Source organism: Lichenostomus cassidix, chromosome 1Aa (assembly GCF_008360975.1).
Source record: "Lichenostomus cassidix isolate B80296 chromosome 1Aa, HeHo_3.0, whole genome shotgun sequence".
In the NCBI taxonomy this organism is placed as follows: domain Eukaryota; kingdom Metazoa; phylum Chordata; class Aves; order Passeriformes; family Meliphagidae; genus Lichenostomus; species Lichenostomus cassidix.
Genome location: NC_139480.1, coordinates 27,222,724 through 27,248,285, shown reverse-complemented (window position 1 = coordinate 27,248,285; position 25,562 = coordinate 27,222,724). Strand labels below are relative to the sequence as shown.

The 25,562-nt window shown below is 38.9% G+C and overlaps 1 protein-coding gene across 3 annotated transcripts; it reads right to left on the bottom strand.

The window, feature by feature from the left end:
* Positions 1-1,487: 1,487 nt before the first annotated feature.
* Positions 1,488-18,005, bottom strand: PNPLA8 (patatin like domain 8, phospholipase A2). 3 transcript variants are annotated; one of them, XM_085043197.1, is made up of 8 exons: positions 17,694-18,005; positions 15,569-16,781; positions 14,472-14,621; positions 13,094-13,245; positions 12,269-12,363; positions 8,746-8,917; positions 3,896-3,953; positions 1,488-1,706 (listed from the first exon to the last, which is right to left on the bottom strand). In XM_085043197.1, the coding sequence occupies exons 2-8, from the start codon at positions 16,688-16,690 to the stop codon at positions 1,503-1,505; spliced, it is 1,953 nt and encodes a 650-aa protein (XP_084899323.1). In that variant the 5' UTR covers positions 16,691-16,781; positions 17,694-18,005; the 3' UTR covers positions 1,488-1,502. The 3 variants fall into 3 exon arrangements, with proteins under 3 accessions (XP_084899323.1, XP_084899316.1, XP_084899331.1); XM_085043190.1 differs by having other exon boundaries at positions 17,826-18,005; XM_085043205.1 differs by lacking the exon at positions 17,694-18,005 and adding an exon at positions 17,478-17,669.
* Positions 18,006-25,562: the final 7,557 nt, after the last annotated feature.

The following is a 25,562-nucleotide window of genomic DNA, read 5'->3' as shown; positions in this document are numbered from 1 at the left end:
AGCAGTGCTTTGGCTTGGAATCTGATGTGTTACTCCACTTTTAGGTTTAAAAAAAACCACCTTAAAACTTATTTCAGATAGTAGCTGATTAAAATGTTTTGAGGATAACAAGATGTACCATACTGGGAAGGCTGTGGGGGCAGTCAGGTAAGGGAGGGAAGGGGGAGAAGTGTCCTAAACAAAAAGGGGAAACAATAAAATTAAATATTTCAGAATCTCTTGAACCTGCCCCTCTATGGGAGTCCCTCTCCTTCACCTCTTAATTTCTATAGAGCTTTTATATAGCTGAATTATTTCCTCACCTTATAAATGTTGAATCAAAATATGATGGCTTTTCTCAAATGAAATTCTAGCTGTTTCTTTGTACCAATGCTTCTGTTTACCACCTCGTAATCTAATGAATTTTTCTGTATTTCATCTTATACTCATTTATCTGTTAGCCTTTAAATTTCAGTATTACTCAGGCACATTAAAATGCTAAGTATATTACACAGTCTTCCAGTGGACACCATAAGAAAGTCTGTATGTGATCCAGGTGCATCTTATTACTCAAAATATGCTACTATTTTTCAGCATTTGAGGCTAATGCCATTATATGAATTAATATGACAGAAATGTACCAGATGCTTTCATTAAACTTAAGTGATTCAATCCTATGCTTTGCTGAAGGTCTCTGTTTCAGCCACTGTTTGTAGTCTTTTCTACCCAGAGCTGCATCAGATATTTATTAAAATAAATACTAATAGTTTTAAATTAATATGCACTGCAAGAAGGACTCTTTTAAAACTTGGAGAACTGCAGAATAATAAAGCGGCACTGGAGGACTAAAACCCTACGACTAAAAAACTATTAAAGAAATTAATTTGTTTTGTTCTTTACTTACTAGGGTCACCAAGAGAAGCTGTAATACAATGAAATAGCATGCACTGTTGATAGGAGGCATTGCTTTATCGTCAAGGGAATTTCTTTCGCAGTTGTCCTCTGAGTTTAATCTTACTGCTGTGGCATTTCTTATTCTTTTTACTAGCTCAGAACCAGCATAGAGCTGAATAAGCTCATATCAATGGAGAGAATGAAAAAGTAGACCATAAACTGAAATTATGCTCTAATAAAAAGAACATTGAAGTGTATAACCTGCTTTTTTCACATTATACAATATTGTTAGATTTTTAAGTTACACCATCTGTTTAGTGAAATAATGCACACTGAAATACCAGTTGTAAGCAGGAAGCCAAAGGCAATTTACAACTCATATAAGGTTTCCTTCCAGGCAGAGAAGGAAAAGAACATCAGAAGAGCTTAGGTTTGTACTGAGATGACTAATATTTTTAAGCCTTTCTAGTTCTGTAAGGGCTATAGAAGATAAATATATCCTTTCTTACCCCTATCTGTCCCAGATTTCCTTTGTGCTACCAACTTATTTGCTTAGTTTTGATTCAGAGACTCAGACCATGTTTTTTCTCAGGTGCAAAATTGGGAAATATTTACTTAAGGAGAAGATTTCAACTTACCTGATGAAGATCGTTGCCCAAAACGTACTCCTGGAAGTAACCTGGTGCAGCAGATGACGCCCTAATTGCCTGCCACAGCTTATACTGACAGCCTCCAATATAATGGGACTTGACACCAGGAAAGTGGTTGTAGTTTCTAAACACAAATGCTTTCAGTGGTGTTCCTCTGTTTACAATGGTGCTTACTGCAGCTACCTAGCGAGTGAGAAGGAACAAAATTAGTTATATATTATGATAATAGTAACCAAAATATGAGAATGAAAGTTTCCCACTACATGAAATTCAAATTATACGTTAATGCACCTCTGGAATCTTACTAGGTTCATTATTTATTTACATTTTTATAATGGCTATCTAAATTTTAAAAAGTGAAAATAAAACACGAACAAAAGCCAATTCCCTAAAGATAATGCTGTTTTTAACCTGAAATTGTTTTCGCTGGTTATTCTGTTTCCATGAATATCCATGATATTTAAGCAAAATACTGGTGTCAGCTATATGATTTTAAAATATTTTTCCTTTAGGAATAGCATTTCATTCTCAGAAGTCTGTAACCAGCAATACAACAATGCCATTAAATATGAATGTCAGAACTGTCAATCAATTTCTTTCTTCAACAAAATGATTACTTACTATTGCAACCAGAGTTAAAGAATTGCAGGAAGAATCTCTGCTGCACAAGAATCAAATATAAGTCTTTCAAGGTTTTTTTGTAAGGATACTGAAATGTCAGTAACAGGAATCACATATGTTCATCTAAGTGAAAAGTCAAAATTGTATTTCCATTGAAAAAAAAACCAACTATGACTGCAAAAAGAATGCATCTTACAGATTTAATCACAAGGCAAAAGTACATGTAGTTACGGGTGAGTGTTAGAATGTGCAAGACCTTTAGAGGTGATGATGCCAGCCTGGCTGGCACTGTCAGTACAACACTCTTTAGCACCCAAGTGGACGTTTAATTCTGTCTTGTTTACTATTTTACAGAGTAGGGTGTTTTCATGAAAACAGCCCTTACTCAACAGCACAGCTGATGCTGTGATATCACTGTATGCATTTTCATTCTTCAGCTGCTTAATTTAGATAAGTAAATTAAGTAAATTTAATTTATTCACTGTAAATTCATCCTTAGAGAAAACAAAAGTGTAACTTCCACATTACAATGCAAAAGAAAAACACATGCCTGATTGGCACTCCATCATTTGATGGAGGAAAAGTTTCCTGTTTTTCTCAAAAGGAGGGATTAGCCCTAAGCACTATCAGACGCAGTAAGAAAAATAACTTCAGAGAACTTAAGAGAAAACTTATTAAATGGATGCTTGATTTTATTTTTGGCAATACCCTTGTACACTCCATGATGCAGTCTAAGTTGCTAGGTGCTTAGCACCTTCTGGAAAAATCCATCTTGCCATGAATTTAACAGCAGCAGAACATTCAACTGTGTGTTTTATTTTGATTTTGCTGTCCCTTGTAACAAGTGCCACCAATGACAGCACTATAAAGCGATTACTGGTAACAGCTAGTTTCAACTCTATTTATATTCACATTTTATTACTGAAGAACATGGAAGGAAGCCAAAGATCCTGGTTCAAAGATAACTTTCAAGTCAACATAGGATAAGCTTCTCTCTCAGAAAGCAACATACCACACCAGCCTTTTCATGTCCTTGTTTTAGACATGGACTAGGAATGCAGTCAGTAAGGCACATGTTTCTATGTTTAGAAAAATGTGACTATCTTCCATTTAACAGTAAAGCATTGAATGTAGTGCTATGACACCAAAACACCTGTTAATTACAGATTGTTCTGAAATATATCCTATTATATTTCTCTTTTTTCTTCACACCCTATCCTTTAAAAATAAAATACCCATGCTTTCTCATCTTTCATGCTGCTGCTGTATGTATCACCCCTCCTATGACTTGGTGTCCTTTCTATCATACAGGAAGAGTTCTTGGGGCCTAAGAATGTGCCTGGAGAAAACTGGGTACTCTAAACAAAGTGAGAAGAAACGCTATCCTCTTGCAACACAGTAACACAGATCACAGCTGGCATGACAGACACTAGAATTCTCACATGAAAAAAACCAAGCTTTGCACAACCCCAAAATGCTGACCCAGTATTTCTACACTTACAAGGCTGTTAACATCTCTGCAATATATTCCAACTAGAAGTATTAAAAATATGAGAAACTGTTGCAGAAACTTAAGAATCTAATTAATTTCTATTCTGTAAAAGCACGGGTTATCACATAAGGAATCCTGAAGAGCACTTCAACACTCATGCTGTCTATCCAATAATCTTCTAGGTATAGAATTTACTCAGAACTCTTAAAAGTACTTGTGAAATACGTAATTAGTATTTACCTGAGAAAACTGTACCTACCTTTGGACATTTGGACTTTCTTGCAGTTTCAATCATAAGATTTGAGCCCATTTTTTCTCTACAAAAAAGTGTAAAAAATTAAGAATGCTCCATCAGTTTAGCATGAACAAGACGTATATTTTTATCATCGTTATTTCTGAGACCTTTGCATTTAGAAGAAGCCATGCTTGAATTTCACTTTAACAATCAGATTTCTACCGTTGACTTCATTGGACCAACATTTCAAACCTTCTAGGCTATTGGAAATATATCTGAAGAGTGATTTAAGAGGTCTTGATTCAAGTTACTCAGTTCACATACTTAATCATAAATCATTCAGATTACTCAACTACATAGTTAGAAAAAATATTTTGCTGGATTTAGAAATCAAAAAACCAACAGCCTTATTAAGTGGTTCTACAGTAATGAAAAATCATTCTTCTGTAGTGTTACAAAAATAAAAGCTAAAGAGAGAGAGAGATGGCATTCCATACGACTTAGAAGAAAGTTAAAACATCTGCATGTAATCTTCCATAACAGTAATCCAATATGCATTTACTATTCCTTTTTGAGGGAAAATTTTTTCAAATGAATAAATTGAAAGTCACACCAGTGGTCAGCATTGTAATTTCTCATCACATCAGCACTAGGGTCAGTATTCCCACTGCTAAGTAGAAGGTAGCCCTTCTTGCACAATAGAAGAGACTGGAGCAAATTACCATACTAGCCAATTGCCTCACCTCACCATCTATTTCAACTTTGATTTGCTTACAATAAAGGTATAAAACTCCAACGGAGTGGGCGGTCATCCATAATGATTCCAAAATCATTCCTATAAATGCTTTCCTGTAAATCAGCAAGCTTTCTTCCTCCCCTAGAACACAGCCCACCCAAACACTGGTGGTGCATCTGCCTTATTCTGCAATGATGGTTCTCCCTATTGCCACACTTTTGAGTAAGGATATTCTATGTACTGTTATTACAAGATCCCCCAGCTATAGCTTGCACCATGAGAACCGTGACAGAAGGTAGTAGCACTTCCATGCTTAAACACAACTTTCATCGACCTAGTCAGGTCGGAAGATAGAAGAAGGTTTAAATGCTACTGTAGCAGCAGTCCTCCCTGCAGACAGTAGACTGTATGTGCAATTAGGACAATTTGATGTTCTACTAGTGGATATTTGTGCTTGAAGGACACATGCTGCATACATGTCCTTGACAGGGAGGAAGGAAGAGAGACAGGTTCCAGTCCTATGATGGAAAACTCCTGCTGACACAACTCTTGTACCAGCAGCACTGTTTTATTTTATTTTTGCCTTCATTCCAGTCTCAGAACCACCAGCCAGAAGGGAAGAGTGCCATCTGCACTCACTAACTGATTACAGAAGGAGGCGAAGGCACACAGAACCATGAAGCAGGAATAAAAGAGAAGAGACTGACAGAGGTGAGATATCAAAGACATCCACTGATTTGCATCACCTTCATCTACTTCTGAAATATCTGTATTAGGTATTTTTCCAAAACCCCAAATGCAAAGATTAAAAAAATGCATAAGCAATATCCACTGCTTAATTATAGGAACCATCAAACTGAATGACTATCTCCTCGCATCTTGTTTTTCATGAAGGCCAGGAACTGACACTTTCAGAGTAAGTGTAACAAATCCCTTAAACTACAATGCAACTTCAGACATTAAGGTCTAAGGAGAAAAGTTTAGTATCACCTCTACATTTATTTTAGTTCTGTTGCTAGCATTAATGTTGTAATTGCTTACTATATAAATGTATTTGTCTCACTGTTCAATTTTCTTTTACAAAGTCACAGCAGAATTAATTCCACAGTTTGTTCACACACTGCATTAAAAAATAAAAGTCTTCCAATTATAATTTTATTGAATAGTTCCCTGTTACGAAGGAAAGAAGAAACTGGTAATTCTCAAGATGTCTTACTATCTCAAATTACCACTTTAACTTGTTTGCTTTTGTTAATGATAGACTCCTAATCTGTGTTGTCTTTAGGTCACTGGCTACTTTTTGCCAATTTTGCAACAGAAATATTCTCTAAAATGGGATAACCAGGACTGTAAATAATATTTTAAATGAAACTGTATTATGGATTAATATAATGGCATTATAGTATTTTCTGTGTTTTCAATCCCAACTGTCACACACTGAATCTTCTTGTTTGACCACAAACATACAGATGCTTCATTAAACTGTCCATCACAACACCCAAATCACTTTTGATATTAAAGTTATTTTAAAACCTGTAAGCATTTTACATTTTTCCACTCATTGGTTATTACTTTACACGTAATTTCATTTGCCATCCTATTTTTCCATTTACCTACTTTGTTTGTGTCTGTCTGTGACCCATGTCCTCTAGACATGACCTACTTACACAACAAGTCTCTTTCACAAACATTGCTCTTTCATTGCTTCAAGTCACTAATATTGCAACACTTATTTCAATAATGCTATGAAGAACATATTGCCAACCATATGCTGGAAGAAACTTTCTAATGGGCTACAGCAATCATGCAAACACTCTGGAGAAAGAGCATTCAATGCAAAAGGCAAAATTGTAACTTTTACTCTCCTCTAACAACAACAATAATAGCAGGAAACTATGATTATCTTTACCGAACCTACAGGCGAGACTTTTATACCATGTGGTGGTATGAAATGTGTTGCCCATCTAGTCACTAGAGAGCAGTGTTAATTTATATGTCAATCTGCAAAACAAATACTGAAGTATTACTACCTGTATTCCCAAACACATGTATTATCCATTTTCCTACCAAAAGAGAACATGTAACTTTTATCCTACACTTCATACTGAGACTGATTGCTTCTCAAGACTATCAATTCCCAATATGAGATTTCAGCTAGCTTGTGAAAACCCTTAGCTGCTCACCAAATTTCTCCAGTAGTTTCTTAAGACAGTATGCGAGAAGAAAATTGTGTATGTCAACAACAGTCAAAAGAAAACAGAAGTTGGAACTGTAAGCCAGGTTCCTACAAATGCAATTCAATATAGCATTACATAGACTGATATGTTGTAAGTATAATTTTCTGCATAATGAAAGTGATTAAAAACAGTCCTCAAATTGCAACTCAAGAAACACCTGAGGAGTTAAAACAGACATAATACATAAAACCAACTCCCTACAGCATTCTGAATAAAAAGTCAGTTAACCAAAATTAGTTGCCATTTTCTGAAATGCAATTTATAACATACCCCATGAATGCATGCAACATTAACCTAATGAAACACCAACTTAATTATTTTCAGCAAGATTACCTCCTGACAGAAAATACCACCACTGATACTGTGGTAGGACTAAACGTATTACATGTCTGTATACTGTCAATGGATACTCTCTACTTAAAGCAAGGCTCACAAGTTACCATTTAAACTACAAAAACCCACACAGTACAAGTAAAGGTTTTAAATTCATACAAAATATAAAGTAGTTTCCCCATAGTATGACAATGTTAGACCTGACCTTCAATATTGCTATAAAGAAATACTATATAACCTTACAATTCCCTTCTTAGCTCCAGGCCCCCACACTACAGGGAAGCCCTCCGGAATCCCTTCAACAAAATGTTGTGCAGGCATAGCATTTCCCTTCAATGTTGCAGGTCACCAGGAAGTCATTTGCTCATCGGTACATTTAATTTTTAATTTGCTCTATGGATAACATATTAACTGCCTGGCTTTTGTCTAGCACACAGGAGTAGAGTTCTTTACCTCCCTCATGTGCTACATGTAGCTGCAAAAAGTAACAGTATTTTGATTAAAGTCACTTAAAATACCTTCACGTGAAGTTACTGTGATTTTCACAAGACTTCTTTTAGTTGGACAGGGAAGGAAATGAGAGAAGACAGAGAAAAACCTAATTTCTAAACAAAGACCTTCAGATATCTGAGAAGAAAAGCTCACGACATTCATTTGATAAACATATTTATTTCTAAAAATATGGAAGAGCACAGAGAAGAAGTACTTGGAAGCCTCTCTCTCCACTTCATCAAAGAAGTGAGATGCTTAAAATTCAGACAGCACTGCTATTCCCACTATAATGTTATGAAAAAACTCTTTCAATCGCATAAAACACAGTAATCATGTTCCCAAAGGAAATTGTTATTACTTATCCAAAGGAACCTTTTGCCATTTTACATTTTTTCTCAGAGAAGGTTGTTCCAGTTCTTTCAGTGGCAGGGTCAACTTCTGCTGATTGGGAAACTATGCCATTAGTTTGCTAAAAATTATGAACAGTTGAATTATCAAGACAAATACAGATGAATAAAACTAAGAAATAAAACCTGTAATATAATAATTCCTTCTAGTGGCTTTTCCTGAATAGCCATTAATGCACATGAATACACTTCATGGGGACTCTGACATTGCAGATAATTTTTCATTGCAACCTTTACAGCTCATTTCCCTTTCAAAGTAAGCAGCAATGGGCAAAATCCTGCAATATTGCAGCTAACATTAAAAATCCCTACTACTGCACATTATTACATTTCTCACCAATCTCCTTATAAAAAAAAAGGCACAGCAGGTGGCTAGTAAAATTTGTGGCAAATCTGTAATGAGTCAGATCAAGCAGAGCTGGCAAACATACAAGAATATAATCAGAAATCAGTGCAGTAAAGCTTACTTTATTCCCCAGACACATAAATCATTACATTAAAAGCTTCCAGCATTTCAGTAAATATGAAAACAGCTATTTCAAAAGAACAAGAGTATACGTTAATCCTTTCTAGCTGTTTTAAGAATCTGCATACCAGTGAAGCAATAACAAAACCAAATGCACTCAGACATTACACTAATTATTTTTCACCTAATAATCTTTTACTTACTTGAGCATTTTTTCCCATATATCACTGTCATAGAAGGCGTGGCTCCAACCCATTTTGACTGTTCCAACAATGACATTCTGCTTAAAAACATCTGATCCTAACTTATGGTACAGTTCTTCACAATCATCCAGGGGAATATGGAACAACCCCAACATAAAAGCTAATATAGCTCCTGAAAAAGAAATATTTTGCAATGTAAAATGTATCCTGGAGTAAGATTACAAAGATGGATTACCAGTTAATGTAGTTCATAGGTTAGCAGAATATCCGTCATGAAACATGAAGATCAACTGACATTTATATTACTAAATTCCTGCTCAAAGATCACAAACCATATTTTAGAAGAACATATACAAGATAGAAAAAATCTACTTTCAAAAACAGAACTATGAGAAATTGGAAAATTACATTATTTCATCTTGCACATTTCAACAAGTATATGGCAGAAAGCAAACAAAATCCAGCACTTGGAAAGAGTGAGAAATCTATGCTGTGGTATTAAAAATTTATTTGAAGTATTTGCTACCTTGCAAACTCTTAAGTATGTAGAGAAATATTCTAGGAAAACTGTGCAAAAATAAAGGAGCTTTGAGTAGTTTGGATTGCATTTGGTTCAAACCATTTATAATTAGTTTCATACATGCTGCCATCTAGTGTGTGCCTAACAAAAACTATGGCCTACCCTTGTTGGAACAAAACAGCAGCATTTAAAAATCATTGCTGCTAAAAACCATTAAAATGACTGCGAAAAAAATACAATTAATGTATTACTACAATTCTTAAATATATTTAACTGAAAGGGACATACACAACCTTTAAATCTCATTGTGTCATACTGTGAGAACATGTAAGTAAGCATTATGAATAATTAGGACATGTTTTTTTCAATCTGGAAATAAGTACAATAGGATTGAATAAAATTCTTTTTAAAATATGTCAGTTTCAGTTCTTGAAACAGAGTAAGAATATAACACATGTGCAGCAAAAACTACATGCAGGAAGTTACGGATGGCTTTTAAGGAAACGTGACTTCCAGGCCGTTTTTCACTCTCACAATCCCCACCACTGCCATAGCTGATCATCAGTGCATCGATGGTCTGTTTCCTAAAATGCAGCACACACACTTAAGGCAACTTTGGCCTACTTGACACAAAGTTTCATCAAGAGAAACTTTCTCAATTGCCAAATCACCAGATCCCTGTTTTCAACAGCATTTAACACCTAGCAGCAGAGAAACAGCATTCTCCTGAGTCACGAAAATCCTCTGCCACATTGTCTTCCTCTAAACTCTCCAGCACCAGCTCTACAATATCACACATTTGCTATTTTGGTGAGCAGATTGAAAGTATGCAGGGCCAATACAGCATCACTGCAATGATCTTTCTCTGTCACTGACTGCATTTACACCCTCTGATGCCCAATGAAGAGACATACAAGGAAGATATCTACAAAGACAGTGATGCTGAATTCACAGCAAGGGTATTTCTAAACCTCAAAGGCAAAACAGCTGAACTATAGTAAGAAATACAAAAAGCACGGCAGAAAAGAGAAGTGCAGTGCACACAAAGCACCCTTCCTATCATTTAATACATAATTCTTGTAAAGAGCAATTCATTTAGCTGCAAGACTACTGTCATGTATACTGTCAATACAAACAGAACTGCTAGCAGTGCTGACAGTCATGCATGACCTCACCCAGCCATGTCTTGTAATTTCTTATTGCAAGCTGGACAACTGCAGAGAAAAGCTTAATTGTGTAAACAAAATTTTAAAAAATGTGCTAAGTACTTGCTAGCAGTCATAAATCCCAAAATATGAGGAAGAATTAAAAACAAAGCTCCGGAGACAGTAGTGGGAGTAAATTAAGAACACCAGGCCTCTCTATTCAAGGCAAAAAACCTTTATTATGATTTTAGGCAACACTGGAAAAGTATTTTGCAGGGAAATCACCTTCCAAAGAAACAACCACTTGCTGCTAAATTAACTAACGAAGGATTTATTTGGAACACTATTAAAAAGGTAAAGCAGGGAACTCTCTTGTGCCTACAAATTCCATCTAGTAGACCTAAACATTCTCCTCCAGTATTTTGAGTCTGTTAAGCAAATCTTGGGAAACACCCTTTACCTATTCATGGTGATCGGTGTTTAAAATAATTTCTGAATTAAACTCTATAGAATATAAGTATAGCAAAAAATTTGAAGAATGCGGGTTTCTGAAAGAAACTGAGCTAGTGAACTACAGCATACTTCCTATGTTATAAATCATAATTTTACTGCTACTGGTCTAACAATTTCTGAAGGAGATAACTATATTTTAAGGAGAAACTTATGCTTTGGAGTTTCCTACTTTCTAGGCAGGAGTAACTCATCACTGAGTCACAAGAGCAATTAAGTCTGGGAGGGAACCTGTAGACATCATCTAATCCAACTTCCTGTTCCAACAGGTATAATTAGAATAGGTTACTCAGGACTTGTTCAGCCAAGTTTTGAGTATCTCCATGGACAGAGATTCCACAGCCTGTGCAGGCAACTCCTTCCAGTCTCTGACCATCCCCGCAAGAAAAACACGATTCTGTAACTAATAATAACTGCCCATACTCCAACTTGTCTGTTGGCTTTTCTCCTATCACTGTGCACCTGCAAAATGATTCTAGCTCCAACTTCTCCTTATTTCCCCATTAGCTGAACCAGGATAAAAGCCTCCCTTCAGCCTTCTCTTCTTAATGCTGAATAAACCCAGTTTTTGCATTCTCTCCCTTGTGTATCATGAGCTCCAGTCCCCATATTATCTACTTGGTTCTCTGCCAAACTCACCCAGTATGTACAAGAACATACCCAACAGATTAAGGGTTTATACAGCAGTCCATAACAAGACATTTGTAGACAGAGACCCTTAAACTGATGGGTACATCCTTGACCATGCAAGCCAATGGGGCAAGCTTTCTTTGCTCAAGGGTACACTGATGATTCACATCCAATTTGCTCCAAACAAGACTAGGCTGTTTTCTGCAAAGCTGGTTTCTAGCCCATCAGCCCACCTCAGATGAAGGGCTTTGTGTTTGGCTCTACTGAACCTGCCAAGCCATCTCTCCAGCCACCACAGTACTGACCACTTCCTCTAATTAGATCACCCAAGATCTTGCTACAGGCACACTCTGTCCTTCAGTGAAGATTATTAATAAAGACGAAACATTGCTGTTAACTTAATAAAGGAAACTACTGACTCAGTACCAATTACCAAAGGGGATTAGTATCTGTAAAGCTCCATAAACATCTAAGATAACTGTTTCTGTGTGCAAATTGAAGATTTCACATAAATTGAAAAAACAACATATTTTAAAGTCACCAGTTTATCATTAACTGCCCAAGGTTCTTATTCAGAAGCAAAAGGAAAGACACTAGAAATCACAAGTGCACTTTCTCAGCTTACACTCTAAGTTAGAAACTGCGAAATCTACATTTATTCTCAGATGTTCTTTTACTGTATTGATAGCAAAATTTCAAGTTGTGGCTTAATAATTACCTGTGCTTACACCACAGATGTAGTCAAAAAGTTGATGAACTGGCTTTCCAGTTAGTTCTTCTAGTTTCCGTAGAGTCTGAAGTGCAACTAAACCCCTGAAACACAAAAATCCTCTTCACATACAATGGCAGTCTTATCTTACTCTAATCATTTTTTAATCACCTTTGCTTAATTATAACTAATTATAATTGAATAACTACAACAGTAAGAATCCTGAATATTTCAGGAAATAAAAGAGCAGCCGAACACAGTTAAAATGGAATGACGAATACTAAATATAAATTACATACTCAGGCATACAAAAAATAGTATGCAACGGCTACAGCCATATTGTTTTGTAGCAAAGGCTCAGGGGGAGATTGACTTCTGTGGATGTAGACTGAGGATAGATTTTCCTGCATCCCCACCACACAACACTTAAATTTTGTTCTTAACAAGGCTATACAATGCCCCCTGGGATACAGTATTTTCTAGTGTGGAGTTTGCTTGGCCTCAATTCAACATGTCTGAAATAACAGGAGAGGGAGAGACCATGAGATTTGTGCTTCTCTAGCATGAAACAGCATCTGGCGTACAGTGGTGTGAATTCTGTTGGGATAGAGCGAGCTAATTGTGTATGGCAAAATGAGCACCAAAACAAACACCATTCAAGCAGAAATGCATACAAAAACAATCACTTTGATGGTCAATACTCATCACTTAGATGGTCAAATGTAACAGAAATGTTACCTTTTTGTGTATTTATCTATCAAACAGAAACTGAAAATTTATTTCTAGTTACAGTAAGAAAAAGGCTACAAGTGTATAAAACCCCAGAAGTCTTACCTTGTTCCTCCTCCATCAATGGTGAGGACTCGAACTCCCCAGCCTTTCACAGGGTCTGTATATCCAATCAGAGCTAAAGTTTCTCTAACAGCAGCCTGAAGACTTTCATCATTATCCTGTCTCAGTCGCAACAGGCATGGGATTAATTTTTCCTATTGATAAATACCAGGATATTTAATTCTAACCATATGTTTACACCAAAGGAATCCATTCTTACATTCACTAGTGTGGCATTTAAATATAGAAATAATATATTAGTTAAACTTGTATGAAAACTTCAAATCTGTATTTACCCATGTTTTTCTCTAACAAGAGAAAGAAAGGATGTTAATATTATGTTGTACACACCTCACTGCTATAGCAACTACCTATCAGAATAAAACAATCAAGGTGACATGCAAATCTTTTGAATAGCTAGAAAAGCCACATTTACCAGTTTCATTTTATTGTTTTAATATCTCATCAGCCAAGTGTAGACTTGAGTATAAAGCACATCAAGTATACGTAAAACCCCAGATTTTGCTTAATAAGTATCACACTGTTTCAAAACAAGAAATGCCTTCTAAGTACACTAATATCAAAACAAAAATTAAAATGCTTCCTCACACAGAGTATTTTTTAAATGTACATTACGAAGATATAGAGCATTACAATCAAAACTGGAGTAGTGAATACAGTCTTTCATAATAAAGTAATTCACATATACTTATGTGGATGCCTGACCTCTACCCTGCCCAGATGATTCATCTGGCCTGCACTCCATTCCCAAATGCTGCTTTTCCAGAAATTCTACAATGTGTGCCACATATTTGTCACATCTTGTGGAAAAAAGCATGAGGTTGATAAATGCTGTGATTTAGCTTGTACTTACTTCTGGAACAGTCTACCAGAATAATCTGCCATCCACCTCCTGCCCTCCCAATGCAAGGAAGAAAACAAGTAGGACTAGATTATATTAACTTGTTTGATGGTTCTCTTGCCATCTCTGTTTGAAGAAAGCATGTAAACAAGCATAGAAAGTAATGTGCATATACAGATCAACTGTACAGCACATTCCCATCTGGTCAACTGCCACAGGGGACACAGTGTATGACCTTTATCTACCATGGAAAAAGCTATACCACCTATCCACATGACCATGCTGTATGCTTCTAAATTAAACATTGCAGTCTTAAGAGACTTTAGTTAAACTCCTAAAGCAGTTTGCATATGAATCTGCTTGAACCAGTTAAAAAGTTATAAAAAGAGATACTCAAATTGTAATCTTTACAAATAGAAAATATGACTAGTCTGCAAAAGCACAGAATGAGATTTTATGTTAGTCTATATCAATCATCTGTCAGTTTTTTTTTAATCTAAGCATAAAAACTATTTGCACCTTAATTGCAACTCCTCTGCTCTCTGGAAATTCTAGAAGATGATAGGTGAGTTCTTCAACCCGGTTGATACAGACTCTTGGATTAGTGGATCTCCGCAGGGCTTGAACTAAAGCTCGAGTCCTGTTATCAATACTCACTCTTGCAATGATCTAAAGAAGACAAACAGACAACATAAAACTACTCTAAGAAATGTGTAAAATTTGTCAAGACTAATTCCAAGGTGTTATTTTAAGCTTTCTCAGAAGTAATGAACAGCATGTTGTTCTAGAGATCTGCTACAGGTTCCAAGTAAGCACTGCTTAAACTGTCAACAAAAACCTTTTGATTCTTTGCTGACTAGAAAACTAAATAAAGGCAGCTCACAGCAAGGATACACCAAAAAACATGTCACTATGTATTCAGATGAATTTTCAAGGCAACTCTCTGGTATTTGAACCATTAACAAAACATGAACTGTAAAATTACTGTAACTACAAAAAAAAAACCCCAAAACCTTACAGCTAGATCTGTCTGTATTTATGGACTCTATGTATATATGAACTAAATATATGTACATACACACACACAGAGGCATATTTATTTATATATACACACACACTTTATATAAAAACTCACATAAACTTATCTGTACTTATATAAAACATTTAATACTTTTATACAGATGTATCTATCCCTACCTTTAAATACATATATGTATTTTTAAGTTTACATGTAGTATGCATATATATTTATATAAATATGCAAATACATATATATGAAACCTTTAAAGTTTTATATACATTCTTATTTGTCAAAGTACACAGAATGAATCAGAGAACAGTTTGGGTTGGAAGAGGCCTTAAAGATCATCTAGTTCCAACCTCCCTACTGTGGGCAGGCACATCACATATGTACTTATATGGAAGTATAAGTACTTACATGTAAGTAGAAGTATGTGTGCATATGTATGTAAATACATAGGCATATACTTATTTAAGTATATGTCTAAGTGTATCTATGCTTACATATAGGTATATACACTAGTGTGGCATATATACACACTTGTACAAAATATACAGAGAAATAATACAGAAATTAATACTAAACAAAGACTTGCCTTTTCTCTCTGAAGAGAAAGATGCTTTTCCCTCTCTTCCGCAGTCTTGGCCTCTTTTGCTTTGTCCTCATCCATCTTCTCAGACACCTCTTGCTCTGGCTGTTTACTCTTTTCTGGTGAAACAACTTTTGTATCAGATCTTAACTTCGGTACCAACCCACCAATATAGCTGTCTACAAAAGCTTGTACACTGTTACTGGGATACGAAAGAAAGTTTGCAATACTTTTTTTAGTGGAAACTGGAAGAGCAGTATTTGTCTTTTCAGCAGCCAGAGTCTCTGCTTCAGGAGCTAAAGTACCTGCTGGATCCATTGTCTTTTCTTTGTTTATTACAGTATTTTCTGATGAATCAAGCTTATTTCTCTCTTCACTTTCAGAGTCCCGTAATAAAGCATTCCTTTTTTTGTCTTGTTCCATATTAGAATTATTAAAGTAAGAGTTGATATGATCAGCTACAAAGTTGTAAGTCTCTCCAAAATTTGTAGAAAAGTAGCTTATATGAAAAAGGTGGTTTTTAGTAGGTGCTGAAACTTCTGGAGTATCTCGACAAGTGCCGCTCGAACTTACTAACACAGATTCCAAATTTTCACTTGCACAAGTGGATTTCTTTGCAGCTGGGCCTCTGTTGCAATCGTCCTGAGTTCTAACATCTGTGACTTGTTTATCATTTTCTAGATTTGCGTTGATATTATTTGCATCTGCACTGCTTTTATTTGCTTTACCCAAAGTACCTGAGTGGGACTTTAATCGAGCTATCCGTGACACCAGTTCACTGTGAGTGCCAGACACAGCCTTTGAAACAGATTCTATAGTATTCTTAATTCGTGACATGCGAATGCTCACCCTTGTAAGTCCTTTGGAAGAAGAAATTAAAAGCTTGGAAATTCTGTAGTACAAAAACTCATGGCTATAAATGTACTTGTTATACCAAAATGTTCTGCTTCTGGCCCACTTACGCCAAGGCTCACTTGTATGAAAAACTCTCAGGTGTGCAGCATGATTTAGCCTCCAGCAGGCTTTAGGTCTACAGAAACACAGGTATTTGTCTCTTTGCTTCCACCAAAGACTTTTTGGGTTAGTCAAAAAGAACAAATATGTGTCCAAGGATAAATGAACTGTCATCACTTATAAATAATTGCACCTTTTCTATGTTGCTTTCTACTTCATTCCAAAAACCATATGTCAATAAATAAGTCCCGTATTGTAGTGTTGTCTGAAAAAGAAAAAAAAACAAACACAAAACAAAAACCATTGATGGAAACCCCAAACCAGAATAAAGTTAAACTAAAATCACAGAGTTGTTGAAAACAGATGAAGCTCACGTATCCTTTTGGTAAAGACAGATAAACATTCAAATCAAATAATCTCATGAGAATAGCTACTGCTCAGGACATTTGGTAGCATCACCCCAACATTTCAACACATGACTCCCTAAAGGCTAGTTCAAGTGCATCTTGGGCAGCATGTGACACTTCTGCAAAACACTTAGTGACATATGGAAAATTGACTGCTGTTTCTTTAGCTAATTATCTTGTACAGAGATAAAGTTTCAAATGTCATTATATTACCACCCCTTTGCAGAATTCCTCTCAGGGGAGGAGTGACACCAATACTTTGAGCAAAGTTCAACGAAATGTGCCCATCCTAAGAGCCAAGGGCAACATGTAAACCTTACTCTGCAAAGAAAGATGCAACTGGTGGAGCAGCGTTTTACGCAGCACACCAGAGTTGCGCTGATACCGCAGGCACAAATCCATTATTTGCTGAAATAACAAGCCCAGGCTTCTCGAGCGCTATGACAAGTGCCGAGGAGGGCCGCCGGGCAGGCACGCAGGCCAGCTCCTGCGCAGGCCGACTCCACAGTGACAGCAGAGGTGACACCACCGCTGGCAGTGCCATCGTTACTTACAATCTCCTCTGCCTGCGCCGTGCCTGTCCCGCTGGGTGACCGCCGCGCAGCCGGGCTGCGGGCCCACGGCCGGACGGGCTATATAGGCGCGGGGGCACCTCCTGCCCCGGGGGCAGGCGCGGCCGCTGTTCCTGCCTTGCGCCATTTCCCAGAAACGCTGCCGAGAGCGGCCGCGTAAACAAGCACCGAGTCCCGGCCCCGCTGTCCCCGGCCCACCTTCCGTTACGCCAGCGAACTCGGCGTGCCCGGCACGCGCTCATCGTGTCCTCCCCGTCCCCATATTCCCCCACGACCCGGTGGAGATGCGGCCCGACCCGGTGGCGACGCGGCCCGTCCCGGAGGCGGTACCTGCTGGACAGTCTCTCCCGCCTCCCCCCTGTCCCCGGGCCGCCGCCGAACGCCAGACAAGGGCCGCGCCCTCCCGAGGGGTGTCGCCCCGGCGGAGCGGGCCGGAGGCGGCGGGACCCGGCGCGACAACACCCGCGGCGCGCGGCCGCCGCACTGCGCCTGCGCCCGCCCCGCGCGCCGGAAACAGCTGAGGCGCGCGCCACCGCCCCACGGGCCGCAGCCGAGCGTGGGGGGGCGTGGGGGGGTGACGCGAGACGGTCGCGCGACGGCTCGCGGGGCGGGGCCGGGCGGCGCGAGGGCACGGCCGGGGCGGGGCGGGGCTGCTGCGCCTGCGCGCGGGCGGGGCGGGCGGCGACGTGCGGCGCGGCACGCGGCGGGGCGGGGCGGGGCCTCCTCCGCCCGGGGAGCGGCCGCGGAGCCGCCGGTGGGGTGAGGTGGGGTGGGGACGGACGGTAGGATTGGCCGGTCCCGACTTCCCTCCAAGCCCCAGCCAGCCTGGCTTTGAACACTGCCGGGGGCAGGGCATCCACAGCGTCCCTGTGCAACTTGTTCTGGTGCCTTACCACCCTCACAATAAAGAATTTCTTCCTAATCTGTAACCTAAATTTCCCCTCTTTCAATTTGTACCCATTACTCACTGTCCTGTCACTACAGTTCCTGTCCTCTCTGGCTTCGCTGGAGGTCCCTTTCAGGTACTGAAAGGTGCTATGAGGTGTCCACACAACCTTCTCCAGGCTGAGCAGTCCAACTTTCTCAGGCTGTCTTTGTAGGAAGGTGTTCCTCTGGGCTGCTCCAAGATGTCCATGCCCTCCTCGCTCTAGGTGGGCTCTCAGCAGAGCAGAATGGAGGGATAGAACCCCCGTGCTCGTGCTGCTGCCCACGCTACTTTGGTGCAGCCCAGGACACGTTTGGCTTTCAGGTCGGGCACAGTAGAGCAGGCTGTGCCCCATGCTGCTGGCAGCATTGGGCTCTTGGTGCTGTACCCCGTGGAGGAGAAGAAGGGCCCCTACTCAGCCTCTGCAGCTACTCCGTGCCTTGGGAATACAAGCACTCCCCCCATCTCCTGCCTAACACTTGGGGAATGATGACTAACGTGTTATTGTGGGTTGGACAGGGTTAGGGGACACCTTGGTCTTCCCCATACAGGCTTCAGAGCAGCAGCAGGCCCTGAGATTGCTGCCTGCATGGCCTGTCTGAAACATAGTTTTAACGAAGTTGCCAAAGTTCAGGTGATGATGGCAAGAGAGAATGGATGCTTTGTATCCTCTGGTGAAGCAATGGAAGCCTTGCCTTTAGGAGTAGGAGGGTCATGTCACACTCGTAGTTTCAGATCCCAGTTGTCTGCTTGTTTTTCCTCACAAATGAAGAAGCAAAATTATTTTTCTTACCTTGCATATTATTCCCCAAAGGAAAATTTATATTCTGTACGTGTAATTATTATAATGTATTTTTTATAAATTGAACAGGTTGAATTCTCCACATCTCCCAGAGCAGGATGTCCCTGTCTGGATGCCAGGTGCCCACCAAAGTCAATCTGTCGCTCACTTCCTCAACTGGTCAGGGGAGAGAAAAAGAGCAAAAGGCTTGTGGGTTGAGATAAGGACAGGGAGAGATCAGTCACCATGTACCATCATGAGTAGAACAGACTCAGCTTGGGGAAATTAGTTGAACTTACTACCAATCAGGTCAGAGCAGGGTAGTGAGAAATAAAATGAGGTCTTAAAATACTTTCCTCCCACCTTTCCCTTCTTTCCAGGCTCAACTTCATTCCCAAATTCTCTCCCTGCTCCCCATACAGCAGAGCAGGGGGATGAGGAATGGGACCTGCAGTCAGTTCAAAACACACTGTCTCTGCTGCCCCTTTTTCCTCAGTGGGGAAAAAAAAAGTGGGAGCACTTCTCAAGAATTCCCCTGCTCCAGTGTGGGGTTCCTCCCCCAGGAGACAGTCTTCCACAGGTTTCTCCAGTGTTAGTCCTTCCCACAGGCTGCAGTTTTTATAAACAGCTCCAGCGAGGGTTGCTTCCATGGAGCCAGTCCTTCAGGAACAGACTGGTCCAGTGTGGGTCCCCCACAGGGTCACAGGTCCTGACAGCAAACCAGTGTAGATTCCTCTCTCCATGGGCCCACAGGTCCTACCTGTTGTCTACCCCAGTTCAAGCTTCCCATGGGGTCATAGCCTCCTTCAGGCATCCATTTGCCCTGGCATGTGGTTCTGCAGGGCCTGCAGGGGAATCTCTGCTCCAACACCTGGAGCACTTCATCTCTCTCCTTCTTCACTGTCCCGAGTGCCTTCAAAGTTGTTCCTCTCACATATTTTCACCCCTCTCTCCCAGCTGCTGTTGTACAGAAGCTTTTACCCTTTCTTACTATGTTATCACAGGTATACTACCACCATTGCTGATGGACTCGTCTTTGGCCAGCAACAGGTTCATCTTGGAGTCTGCTAGAACTGACACCTTCCGACACAGGGGCAGCTTCTGGTGTTTTGTTGCAGAAGCCACCCCTGTAGTCCCACTCTGCCCTTTTTCCCACCAAAACCTTGTCACAGTAACCCAATGCACTGACAATTTTACACTCAAGGCATTTCACCTCTTTGTGAAGTACTCAGGAGCCACAAATAACTCATGAGCCACTTGTTATTAGGGTCCTTTTGCACAGGACAGTGGCAGTTCGTACTCAGGAGCTCATCTGTTCCCTCCTAAATATTTCAGAGTTGCTACTTTCTGTTCTGGTCTGTTCTGTTCTGCTTTGTTTGTAGATTACTACATATCTGGTATTGTCTAGTGATAGTTTTTAAGGGTATTCTTTAATTTGTCACAGGATTTCATTATATATGATTAAGCTCATTTTTAAAACAAATAGTTCTAACAGTAGTGGGGTCTGCCCTTAGTGCCAGATGCAGCTAAGCAAGGAAGTTTCACTGCCTCTTATCGTATGAATTACTTCAGGTAAAGACCTGAATACTGTTACGAGAGCAACACAGTGCAGATAGTTTTATACTGTGTAACAATGTTTGCCTAAGCAGCTTCCATGAGTGTGTTTGCCCTTCTGTAAGCCTCAGGGCTCTGGTGCATTTGCCAGTGCGCTGAACCGAGTGGGATCTCATCAGATGACTTAAGAAGCAGTAGCCTGTCTGAAGCCACAGTCTGAGCTGGCTTTAAACAGGGTAACTTGCTTTCTTAGGACAACAAAGGCTTAGACAAAACGAGACCTACAACTTCAGTAAGAAGGAAGTTTAGGCATGATAAGCTTCATGCTGCCAGGGCACATCCTGCCTCTCTTTGACTGGCAAATGAGGTATTGGAGGTGGGAGGCAGCTGATCCCTTTTAGCTGCATAAGGTTCCTTCCTAAACAGTCACACATTATCCCATAATCTCATTGTAAAATTCTCTCCTGTGCCTGTTCAGACATTCATCTCACCACAGGGATATGTGCAATGGTGTGTTGATTCATACCTTTGCTAAGGAAAAGATTCAAGTATTTCACATTTCTGGTGCAATCACAGACCCATGTGTTCTTGCCACATGGCTCTCCCCAAGGATGAGCAGACCTGTCTGATCTGACATGTTCAGAGGTGCATGATTCATCAGCCTTTCAAAACAACCATGAAACTCTCCAGAAGAACTGAAAAACACTGGACAAGAAAAGAGAAATTTATGTATTCCCAGGCACCAATTCTGCGTCCACACCTTCTCAAAAATCTTGCCAGTTTAGTGTCCTCTTTACTGTAGTCATGACATAAAGAAGAAATTATCTCGAATTTATTTAAAAGATAGACACTTCAACTAAGCTAATCTTATAAGCTCTCTTAATAGTTAAAAGTGAGTTCATCCTGTGTGACTACATACATACTTTTTAGAAAAGAGAGATGAATCTGTGTACAGTATTCAGAGGGTGGCTAACTCTGTTTGTAGTGGTTTTCACATAAAATGGATATGATCTCATTGAAATAATTTTGAGATATATTTTCATTTTAATAGGATGTACATTAGCAATTTGAAAAATACTTCCGTTTCAGTACTTTCCATGGGAAGTATCAAGAGAGAAATCTCTTGTTATTATTGATGGGTTTTTGCTGATCTCTATTAACCTGCATATCCAGCACTCAAGCTCTTTCAAAGGGGTCCCTTGAAACATGATTGTTTTCAATTTTGGACAAAACTTAAATGAGGTTGATTTTAATGAGTTCTATCTCTGTTACTTAATACCAAAAATCAGGTGCTTTCAAACCAGTTTCTCATTGTGCATATTAATCCATGTTTTTGTAGGTAAGATGAAAACTTTTGTAAATCAGGTTACACATCAATTGTGATAAATCTTCCTATATTAAAGAAAAGGAATTTTTTTGTATATGTGATTTTTGTTATGTTATAGCCAAAGGATTGTGGTGTCAATAATTCAAGTGAGTTAACTGTATTCATTTATATGCATGCTATACTTTTCAATGCCATTAATTATTTCTAACATTCATATTTGGATATTTGTATTCGACTACTACTTGGAGAGAAACCTTTAATGGGTTATAAAGCAGTTTGTGAAAAATTGGATATTTACCAGAAATAATAGTTCCAAAATTTGTTTTTCAAGAGGATCAAGAGGATTCTCACTCTTGATCTATGAAATGTGAAATTTTTTATATTGAGAAAATTGTTTTGCACACACTTCCACTGTATGTTTGATAAAATGCTATTATGTGAGGAGCATTTTTATAGCACTATATAGATGGGTTTTATTTTTACTCACCATATTGCTTATGGGTGGTATTCTGAAAATACGGTGCTATCACCTAAGACACTCAAACAAATATAAAAACCCCAAGTATTTCAAAGCACTATGAGAAATTAACATGTATTGACAGAGCAGTAGTCTGCTAGTAATGATGTCTGAGGTAATTGCTTAAATCTTTTTCAATCAAGCATTAGGAAAACTTTTCTATTTTCATCAGTGTAATATGACATAGAAGCTGTGTAGTGCTAGCAAATATGTTAAGCTTTGTTAACACAAGTATGCTGCCTCTCAACACTAGATGGCAGACAAAAATGGGAAAACATTTCCTTGTTTTCAGGGATAGAATGTTGAAAAATTAATTTGCAACCTGAATGAGCATTCACCGAAAACTCTTAAAGTAGTGAGAATTAAGATCATCGAATGCATGCTTATGACAACATGGTTACTTTCTGCAGGCTTTCATTTGGATGTGGTTTTTGGCACAAGCACTGAAAATAACAAAGTGGAACTTTTCTATATTATTTTTATATTGCTTTTTTTCCTGTTACTTCCCTTCAATAATTTGCTCTTGTCAAAGAGCTAAAAATATTAGAAGCCTTAGAAAGAGTGAAGCAACTCAAATAAAAGAAAAACTTTCAGAGAAACTTGTCCTCAGCAGGTAGTCACATCATTGTGAAATTGTCTTCTGTAAATCCAAAGAGCAGATGATGTAAGACTTACATTGCAGCTGCTTGGTATCTTTGTCTTGCATCAGTTGCCTAAAGTAATTGGGCTGCTTTGCTCCTTATTGTTATTGAATCTTAGACAATTATGTAGAAGTAACATGTTTGGTAAAGGGACAACTCTCTTCATAGAACATTGTAAGTTAGTGTGCCAAATATTACATAATCTGTTCATATAGAAGCCAGTGACTATTTTGGGTTGTTATCCCCTTCCTCTCCCAGATACATCCTCCAAAAGAAGGGTCAGGATCGCTAAGATTCTGAATCCTACTCTAAAATATTGGTTCTTCTAGCTAATCATGATGTGCATACACAGTACTAGAACCATAACAAATCCCAGCAAGTCCCACCTCACCTTTCTTTTCCAGTGCTTCTACTGTCTTCAGAGATAGCAAGCCACGCTGGTTATTTCCTGTGCTGGCAGCTTTATAGGCTAAAATCAGAAAAGACCCAAGCTGTTCCCATAGTGTTTTTCCTGTGTTATTCCAAATGAGAAAAGTAAATGTACTGGAATGGAAGGATAAGTGCAAATGTAATTATGACACTCCTGCTTCATGGTTAGAGAGTCAGGTACAAAAAAGTCCATAGCTCCTGGTTTAAGTTTCTTATATTATTCTCATTACACAGTAGCTTTTGGTATAAAAGGTATATATAAGAGCAAACACCAGACTGTGGCACTCCCCTTCTCATAGGCGTGCTTTACCCACAAGGACACATGACCTTTTTTTTTTTCTGCTTCTGGTTTCATGAATTCTTATGTTTGTAGTCACCTAGTTTCAACAAGAGGAGAAAACATTTTCCATTCTGCCTTGCCAATAAGTTGGTGAACAGGAAATTCTCTTAGGGAATCAGAAAAGCGTATTTAAACCTTCTCAGGCTGAAAATATCACTGACCCTGTTTTCTTGCACCACCTGGCTAAATATTCCATTGAAAATTATATTCTCCTAAATATTGTCAATGACCTTGTTCTTGTTCCTCTTCCCTCCTATTCTTGCTGTTCCTCCTCTCCTCATCCAGGAATCTCCATTTCCTCACCCCATTTGAAAGCACTGGAGGATTTTCAGCCTGTTTCTTAAAGGAATGCATGTAAAGCATCATTAAATGGGTTGCAGGCTCTGCATTTTGAATGCATAAAGGTACCTGGCTCTTGTGCAGAGTTAAGACTCTAGATTACCATCAGGATCTGGAATTTAGCGATGTCCTGCTCTGTTCATCTTCTTGCTTCACTAAATCCAGGCAGTTTCCTTCTTCCTACACAAAATAAAGATGCTTGGATCCCTAAATCAGGGATCCTGCTCAGGGAATTGGTACCTGAAGTCCTTTACACATCTATCCTTGTTTCCCTGTGCCTCCACTGCTCAAAGCCAATGGTCTCTGTCCTTGTTCTTTTCTGCATTCTAGAAATCTATCTGCCAAAACATGAGTGTACCCATCAAATAATTATATACTGGTTATGAATAATGTAGTTGATTGCTTAGAATTTCAAATTCACACTCGTGCTAGAGGTCATATTATATGTTCCTCCTCAGCCCCCTGTGATTATCATAATAGTCATTCTGTTACCTCTCAGCACTCAAGAAGTGATAGATGTGAATTTTGTTACTGCAGCATCTGGTTGAGAGTATGATTATACAAGTGTCACCCAAGGCTCTTGGTGTAAATGGAAGGAGGTCAAAATGCACAGTCTCCTTAGGTCTGCTGGAGTTAATTCACTGTCCATGGTGTTTGCAACTGCTTATTTAGTATTGCTAGAGAAACTGTCATTTTTATTTACATTGTCTATTAATTAAATCATTGACCTATGGCTGATCTTCGCTTTGGACATCTAAGTATGATACTAGTTACCACCTTAGCATTTTTGCCTCTATAAAAAAGCTCTGTTTATAACTTCTCATCTGTGGAAAAAGTACTTTGCAATTCTTCATCAAAACCAGTTCTTCATAGTTCCTTTTCCCAAAGTTACACATTGTTTCTCCATTTTTCTTCCCTCTGACCAGCGTTGGTGTAATTCCTTATCTGTCAGTTGTTTTCCATGACCCAGGTGGCAGGTGAGCTGTCAGGCCATTTAGTGTCCTAATAGAAAACCCAGACTGTCTGGAATACTGCAAATGAAAGAGACAGTTTTTGGCAGAAGCCTGTGTAACTGATTTGTAATCATTTATTTCTATCTCAGAGTAGCCTCATGGAAGATGTAGAAGAAACAGTAAGAATTGAGTGCTCTGTGGGTAAACACTTGAATAAAGTGACATGAAATTTTACAGCAGCAATAGGAAAGAAACATTACT

Excerpts from the sequence above, each read along its gene's own strand:
- PNPLA8 (XM_085043197.1), bottom strand. The coding sequence starts at position 16,690 with ATGACAGTTCATTTATCCTTGGACACATATTTGTTCTTTTTGACTAAC. Across the intron at positions 12,364-13,093 it reads ATTGATGGAGGAGGAACAAG|GGGTTTAGTTGCACTTCAGA; the intron begins GTAAGACTTCTG and ends TTTGTGTTTCAG. Across the intron at positions 3,954-8,745 it reads ATATGGGAAAAAATGCTCAA|AGAAAAAATGGGCTCAAATC; the intron begins GTAAGTAAAAGA and ends ACTTTTTTGTAG.